The 9,331-nt window shown below is 36.5% G+C and overlaps 1 protein-coding gene across 1 annotated transcript; it reads right to left on the reverse strand.

Moving 5' to 3' along the window:
• Positions 1-5,489: 5,489 nt before the first annotated feature.
• Positions 5,490-6,257, reverse strand: LOC141392093 (lamin Dm0-like). The gene has a single exon (XM_073965050.1). The coding sequence runs from the start codon at positions 6,255-6,257 to the stop codon at positions 5,490-5,492; it is 768 nt and encodes a 255-aa protein (XP_073821151.1).
• Positions 6,258-9,331: the final 3,074 nt, after the last annotated feature.

Here is a 9,331-nt window from a genome sequence, read left to right on the forward strand (position 1 = left end):
CCAATCACAGTTGGTGCAAGTTCTGAGAACGTTTTACGCGTCGTTACCACCAACTAGGTTTTATCGCCCTTTACTACCATACCGACTTATGCAGATTCGCTTTCCACTTTTGCAAAGGTATCATTTCCTTCCTTTACCTTCGCATCTCGTATAACCTTTTCCAACAGGATGTGATCTCTTATCTTTTGATACCAAACTCTTCGGAGAGGTTCTTTCCTATTTTAACAGAGTACCTCGTGTCAGTTAAAGTTATTTTACAAAGCCGGATGAGCTTTGCGGGGATACCAAATTCAGGCACGGTTTGGACTACCTTTGGGCGTAGGGGTCTGTTGAAGGCTGCCTTATAATCGACAAAAAGGTGGTAGGTGTTGATCAGTCTGGTTCTTTCCTATTTTAAATGAAGACCTCGCATAAGTTGTTGTCATCTTATAAAGCCGGATAAGCTTTGTGGGGATACCAAAATCAGAAATGGTTTGAAATAACTTTGAACGTATAGGGCTGTTGAAGGCTGCTTTATAGTCGAAAAAAGTAATGTAAGTTCAGATCTACATTTCTTGGGTCTTTTGGATTGATGGATTTGCCCGGTCTAAAGCCGCTCTGACATGGTTCAAGTATTTCATCGACCATTGACTTTAGTTGTTCACACAATATGCCAGATACTATTTTATATGCAATAGGGAGCAGACTTATGCCCCCGTAATTGGAGCACACACAGTCTTATCTCCCTTCTTGTGAACGGGACATAGAATAATCGGGTTGCAATCGTCGGGTACGCGCCCTTCCTGCCAGATGGGGCTAACTGACGCATACACCTTATCAGCGTGTCGCCTCCAGTCTTAAGCAACTCGGTTGGTAAGCCATCGCTCCTGCGTCCTTATTATTCTTCAACCTGTTTACAGCTGTCTGTACCTGGTATGGGCGGTATACACTAAACGCCATATTCTGGAATTGCAACTGTGGTATCTTCGTCTTTTTCGTTAGTATTGGATACCAACAGTTTGGAAATCTTTAATTAATTTAACTACAACATTATTTTCCCTCCCAACAAGTACCGTTTTCGCCAAATGGGGCGCACGATAATCGATTGGTCCAAATTACAATACAAAATTCCTCACAAAAGTTCAAAATGTTCGTTTAAGGGCTGTTTGAGACTTGGTTTTGAAATTTTCATCGATGATAGTCCTAGCGATTTTTCTTTCAATTTATAAATTAAAGTTCGGACCCTACTAAATATCTTGCTGCTTGATGATGCTGGTCGGATTGTATTCGTCAAATAATCGTGCTGATAAAATATTAAAAGCTTTAACATTAACTGAATCACCTAAGCTTTGTCGAATATTCTTGGAAATGATGGAACATTGGCAGCCAAACCTTGGATTACTCAGCGCTTCTCAAAGCCAAATCAAGCTATAATCAAAAATGGGGGGTGGTAATTTATTTCACAAAACTATAACTGACATTCAAAAGTCTAATACATATTCAACCTATAATCAAAAATGGGGGGTGGTAATTTATTTCACAAAACTATAACTGACATTCAAAAGTCTAACACATATTTTTTGAGACAGATACCAGCAAAAATATTTGACAATGAAATTCATTCATTGTCTTATTTTTAAATTGTTGAAGTTGTTAAATTTCTCTCTGAAGATGAAACACCTTTTTCTAAATCATTGATATTACATAGTCCAATTTGAGAATGCTATTTTCTCCAAATCGTTACCTGGATTGCTTAATAATAATTTTTATTGGTTTACAGCTCCAGCAAATTGAAGAACATTAGGCCCACTTACCTAAACGCCAAAGCCAATTCGAAGGGACTACTACCTGGGCACATGAGCTGTGGATTTCAGCCTATTTGTAACAGCTCCTCTGGAATATCAGCACTATGTTATGGACAACATTAACTATGTAAAAACATAATTCCAAAGTCAAAGGGAATTTAAATTAAATTATCCATACTTCCTGCTGCTATGGCTGCTTAGTGTATAAAATATGAAGTGGACACCATACTAATCGACAAAATAATCCCGAATCCACTGCCATTTATTAAAGCATTCGGCTTCGATTAGCTAGCTGTATAGTAATGTATGCATCAGCTTTTGGTAAGTGTGCCGATCAAATTTCCTTTTTGCTTAAATAATAAATATTATTTTTTTCATTTCAGCATTGGCCTAATTTCTGTTCGCCTGTACAATACTCAGATAAGCCATACTCAGATCAGCATTGGCCTAATTTCTGTACACCTGTACCCTGCTCAGATAAGCCACATACAAATGTCTAGGAAATACACAATAATAGCCTTTCAATGGAAATTATTTGCACCCCAACAGTCTATCTCTTGATCAGTACAGATCAACCTGCATCGAAGTGTCTACATTATTATAATGAGCTGTATATTTTAGTCTATCAGGAGATCAAAGAACCGCTTTATGTACCAAATAATTATGAAGAGGTTCCCTGATGCAGCTTGCAGAATGATGGACTTTACGACAAAGTATTATCCAGCTCCAAAGTCAACATTTTCTTCATAATTATGCCAATAGCATCACTATTTCTAATTGAATATGGTAAGATTGTCATAAAAGTAAATAATTAACAATTTTCCGATAAATATAAGATAAAAGATGTAATATAAGTACTTTATTAAAAATAAGTCAGATCATTACAGAACTAAAACTATTATTTAAAAAATAATTTTATGTATAAATGACTAACAATTTTTAACTATTTATAATGAGAGGTTAATATACTTCCCAATGTCCAACTAAACCCACTAAATACTAAGGTGCACTCTACATTTCTTATTAACTGCCTTCCTTCATACAGTTCCGATGCATTTAAGCTATGCATAACAGCGCGCCTTCCACTTCGGAGTCACCAAATGATGAATTCGATAAAATAGACAAGTCATGATCGACAATTATAATGAAAATTAATTTAATTTTGCTGATTATAAATTCTTTATGAAACCCTTATGGAATTTTATATGATTACTAGCTGACCCGGTTCCGCCGTTTTGGATTTCCGTGTAAGCCTTTGTAATCTATTTACAATTTATCAGTTAAATATTGATCACTCTAGATTTTCGAACCGCATTGTTGGCCCGTCGTTTTTGTGACCAATGCACATTATCGGTGTTGTACTGTATTCTAAAATGTGGAATTGATCGCGCTTTCCCACCTATTGGAGCCCCGGTTAAAAGCGTTTTTATAGTCACGCTTACTAAAATTAAGGATATTATCTACAATTATACATTTTTGAAAAATTGGGTTGACCGCGATATTCCATTTCCGAGATGACCATTCAAGATCAAGACAGTAAAAATCATATTATTGCAAACGTTTTTTAAACAAAACGTTCAAAAATAACTTTAATTTCACGATTTCTTAAAAAGTTTTGTGGGGGAGGTACCCTGGACACTCCACTGACCACTATAAAAAGTAGTTAAAAACCTATTCTCAGACCTACAAACTCCACATACAAAATTTCATCAAATTCGGTCCAGCCGTTTCGGAGGAGTTCAAAGCCGAACACCGTGACAGGAGAATTTTATATATATATAGATAGATATTTTTAATATTCATATTCTAAACTCCTTATTAACCCACATTCTTTCACACTGTTCCGATGAATTTAAGCTATAACAGCGCGGCTATCACTTTGGAGTCACCAAATGATGAATTCGATAAAATAGACAAATTATGGTCGACAATAATAATAACAATAAATTTCATTTTTCTGATTGTAAATAAATTCTTAATGCCTTGTGGATATTTAATATTGTTATATTTTTAACATTTCCCAACAATAATTCTTATATATTCGAATGTTGAATAGAGAATATTGGGTAGCATTTTTGCCAATTCAATATCGTATATTTCATCCTGACCTTCTGCACGTGGAATCAGAGTAATGATCTCAGATTCTAACTTATTCATATCCTAAACTCCTTATTAACCCACATTCTTTCACACTGTTCCGATGAATTTAAGCTATAACAGCGCGGCTATCACTTTGGAGTCACCAAATGATGAATTCGATAAAATAGACAAATTATGGTCGACAATAATAATAACAATAAATTTCATTTTTCTGATTGTAAATAAATTCTTAATGCCTTGTGGATATTTAATATTGTTATATTTTTAACATTTCCCAACAATAATTCTTATATATTCGAATGTTGAATAGAGAATTTTGGGTAGCATTTTTGCCAATTCAATATCGTATATTTCACTCTGGCCTTCTTCACTTGGAACGAGAGTAATTATCTCAGTCTCTAAGCTATTCAAGGCATGCTCTTATTTCCTTTCTACCCACCTTCTTTCATACTGTTCCGATGAATTTAAGCTATAACAGTGCGGCTATCACGTCGGAATCACCAAATGGTGAATTCGATAAAATAGACAAATTATAATCGACAATTATAATATAAATAAATTTCATTTTTCTGATTATAAATAAATTCCTAATGCCCTATGGATATTTAATATTGTTATATTTTTAACACTGCCCGAAAATAATTCTTATATATTCGCATGTTGAATAGTGAATTTTGGGTAGCATTTTTGCCAATTCAATATCGTATATTTCACTGTGACTTTCTCCACATGGAACCAGAGTAATTATTTCAGTTTCCAAGCTATTCAAGGCATACTCTTATTTCTTTTCTACCCACCTTCTTTCATACTGTTCCGATGAATTTAAGCTATAACAGTGCGGCTATCACGTCGGAATCACCTAATGATGATGATGAGACGACTCCTAGTCTCATCACAAATGCACCCAAGAAACCAATGGAGAATAAACTAAGAAAATGAAAACACACGCGCGAGCGATGTTGTTCGCTTCGTTGATTTAGAGAGACTCATTCTTTTATTACAAAATATTTAACTCTAGACCTTAAAATAGAAAGTACAAATAAATCGACGCACATTAGAAATGCACGCTGTACCGAGAAATGCATTATGCACAGCAGGCATAATGCTTCGTGGGTAATAAAACTACACAATTTATTGCTGCCAGTCTTATCTTTAAATAGACGTAAACCCTAATCACAAAATGACCTAATGCGTCGCTAAATAGAAAACTACCAAGACAGATAAAACAATTGTACAAATTTGTCCATACTCCCCGCCGTGAAAAGATCCTAATCTTTTAACAATTATTGCAGGTCCGTCATTGAACACCTTCTTGATCGGCTATTTATCTGACTTCATTTACACAAAATATTTTCTGGCTTCAAAGTATTCTAATCTTTTAACAACTATGTAAATATGTTACAAAATAGAGATATTATCATTAACATAATATTTTTATGTATTATATTTTCGAACTGCTGAAGGCATTACTTAGGTTCTAAATTAATCATAAAATATAGAGAATTATAAGAACTTATGTCTAGGTGATAACACCCAACACCTTCAGCAACCAGCTATGATGACGTGGATCTTTCTTCCATCGATGAAACTTTTTGTATATCCCATTTATTTTTGTAGGATACTGCTTTCCAATAAATCTTTCTTCATAACTGGACCCGTTTTGGAGACAACTCTGGCACCGGTTCCGGTAGCATCATGATATGATACACGACGTATAACTGTGCGCTTGATACCATCTGCACCGCCAGCTTCTTGAACAACGGCATTACACGGCGACCTCTTTATGATTTCGCCACACAGCCCTTTTAGTGACTTCATAACAATGTTGGCTGGTTCATGTGCTGCACTCGTTGCATACCATTGAGACATGGTAGCGGGAGCACCACCATCGATTCTTTCTAAGCGAATTTTACATTTAACTCGCCTGCCAACGGTTTGCACTTCATTGGTACCTTTCTTGGGTCCCTTGAAAAATTCAGCCTTCGGTTCACATTCAGAAATGTCGATGTCATCCTTTTCACTGCCACACAATAGTTTCTCGTAGGCAGCAACTTCGAAATCCAATGAATCCTTGATAGCCATTAAATCCTGATATGCTAAATGCTGTTGTGCCATTTTATCACGGCACCATTGTAATTCAGATTCCACATTGGCAATATCAGAAGCATGACGTCTGCGTTCATTGGCGAGCAATTTCTCCAAATCACAATTGCGGCCATTCAATACAGCATTTGTAGATTCCAATTCTCGGATGTAGCTTTTCAAATCATCAATACGTGTACGTGAGGCACGTAATTCTTCGTATTGTTCACGCATCACTTCCGAAGACTTTTGCAATCTGGCTTCGTATTGTTCAGAGATGCGACCGTCCATCTCATCTATTTCAACTTGACAACGAGAGCGTATTTCATTAATATTTCGAAAATGATTTTGCTCCTTGCACGCAAGTTCTTCACGCAGATTCTGAATGTTGTTTTCCAACTCAACACGTCTCCTTTTTCATCTCTACTACGTGCGCTCCCAGAGGCAGCCAACTCTTCTTTTAATTTCAGCCTTTCTGCTCTCGAAGCCATGACTGCGCGTTCTGCCTCTAGGTTAGCCGCTATTACTTCTTCCTTAGCTTCCCTGGATTCCTCAGCCTCACGCAAAGCATTCTTGGCTTGCTCATTAAGAGTCTTGGCAAGCTTCACTGCGTATTCCGTCTCGCCTTTTGTACGATTTCATGGCTTCCTCCATGGCCATAATCTTAGCTTCCATTTTCTTCGTGGTCGCCACAGCGGCCTTGCGTTTCATTCGCTCTTTATCCAATTTTGATGCAAGCTCATCTACTTGCATTTTTAGGTCTTGGAATTCCTCTTTGGCCTCTTCATCTTTAGTGTGTAGGTCTCGAATAACCTCACACTGAGCGCTCAGTCTGGCTTCAAGGCTTACTTTAGCCTCCTCAGCTTTCTTCAGATCCATTTCAAGAATCCTATTCATGGCTCTTGATTTCGCCGTTTTACGATCCAATTTCCTTATCACCTGGTACATGGTGTCTATTTTCTGTGTTTTCCTTCGTTCTTGTTCCTCCAATGACAGGGGTATTATGGGAAATTTCATCCTTCCGACCATCTCTTTTACAACCTGTTTCACCAGCTCATCCTTCTTGGTAAGCAGTTGGAGCATTTTCTCCTTTACCATTTTGTTTTCAACTGCCAGGTTCGATGCTGCAGCCCGTTGAGTCTCGACGTACTCACAAATCTCTTCGTGGTAGTCTTCAGACTGGGTTTCATTGATCTCCTCAATAGCCCAGATGAGGAGACCAAGAAGCCTCCCCACTTCTTCCTCATTTTTTGCCGTCATCTCGTTTTGCCGCAGCATGGTGAATGTCCCTTCCCCTACGGACAATATCCTCCCTTGGATATTAAGACTTCACCTATTACCACTTTCTGACCCAATTTCCTCCCTGTGAGGCAAATTGTCAGCTTTCCACATCTTTGGTGTCGGCCACTGATCCGGCTCGAAGGACCAATGTAAACAGGGATCCGATGTTAAGAAAGAAACACTACTCTTTTCTATATGAAAGCTTATTTTGCACTTGGTTTTTATAACTTTTAGAATCATATCATAGACACTTTTTCACAACGCGATTCTTTACTGGTGATCGACGCAACACTGCCTTTTTTTCGACTGTTGGCCTTTCACCTAACTAACATCAAAAAACCTAACGTAGTCACTTTTGACTACTCGCCTATTGCGTTAGTTAAAATAACGGATAAATCCAACGTAGTAACTTTTTACTACGCGCTTATCTCGCTACTAAATTACGGATAGACTACAGCACTTTTCTTTTTTAAAAATGCGAGCCCAACACGTCACTACACTACACGAATAAACTACAGAAATTTCTTTTTTGAAACCGCGAGCCTATCACGTCGGGGTCACCAAATGATGAGACGACTCCTAGTCTCATCACAAATGCACCCAAGAAACCAAAGGAAAATAAACTAAGAAAATGAAAACACAAGCGCGAGCGATGTTGTTCGCTTCGTTGATTTAGAGAGACTCATTCTTTTATTACAAAATATTTAACTCTAGACCTTAAAATAGAATGTACAAATAAATCGACGCACATTGGAAATGCACGCTGTACCGAGAAATGCATTATGCACACAACAGGCGTAATGCTTCGTGGGTAATAAAACTACTCAATTTATTGCTGCCAGTCTTATCTTTAAATAGATGTAAATTCTAATCACAAAATTACCTCATGCGTCGCTAAATAGAAAACTACCAAGACAGATAAAACAATTGTACAAAATTGTCCAGATGAATTCGATAAAATAGACAAATTATGGTCGACAATTATAATAAAAAAAAATTTCATTTTTCTGATTATAAATAAATTCTTAATGCCCTATGGATATTTAATATTGTTATATTTTTAACATTGCCCAACAATAATTCTTATATATTCGAATGTTGAATAGAGAATATTGGGTAGAATTTTTTTTTCAATTCAATATCGTTTATTTCACCCTGACCTTCTCCACTTGGAATCAGAGTAATGATCTCAGTTTCTAACTTATTCATATTCTAAATTCCTTATTAACCCACATTCTTTCACACTGTTCCGATGAATTTAAGCTATAACACCGCGGCTATCACGTCGGAATCACCAAATGATGAATTCGATAAAATAGACAAATTATGGTCGACAATTATAACCCAAATTAATTTCATTTTTCTGATTATAAATAAATTCGTAATGCCTTATGGATTTTTAATATTTTTATATTTTTAACACTGCCCAAAAATAATTCTTATGTATTCGAATGTTGAATAGAGAATATTGGGTAGCATTTTTGCCAAATCAATATTGATGCGACGGACTCCTCGTCGCATTACAAAAATGTACCAAGAAACCTTAAGGGAAAAACTCAAGAAAAGAAAACACGCGGGCTGATGTTGTCTGTTCTACAGTTCGACAGAAACTCAATTTTATTTTTACTACTTTGTTACAACTAGACCTGATGAGGTCGACTCCTCAACCTCATCACTAAAAATGTATCCCAAGAAAAACTAAGGAAAAAACCCAAGAAAAGAAAACACGCGGGCTGATGTTGTCTGTTTGATGGTTTTAGAGAAACTCAACTTTATTCACTAAATTATTTACAGATCTTAAAACTAACACACACACATACAATACATTTAGTAATGTACGCTGTGTACATAAATGCACATTAAAAATACACCCCACGCAGACAATGCGTAGCGGTGATAAGATTACATATTTTACGATCGTCCCTTTTTATCTTAACTCAAGTGTTTTGGACGCGACTCGTTAATTATTTATGACCGACAGCTGTTGTCTTTAAATACAGATTCTAATCTACCTGACCCCATAACAGAGAGAACAATTCTACAAAATTGTCCATACTCCCCAACTTTTAATGTTTTAGAATGGC

Source organism: Musca autumnalis, unplaced genomic scaffold, assembly GCF_047663935.1.
Source record: "Musca autumnalis isolate F117 unplaced genomic scaffold, ASM4766393v1 scaffold_2, whole genome shotgun sequence".
Classification (NCBI taxonomy): domain Eukaryota; kingdom Metazoa; phylum Arthropoda; class Insecta; order Diptera; family Muscidae; genus Musca; species Musca autumnalis.

Coding starts and splice junctions, on each gene's coding strand:
- LOC141392093 (XM_073965050.1), bottom strand. CDS start 6,257: ATGGACGGTCGCATCTCTGAACAATACGAAGCCAGATTGCAAAAGTCT.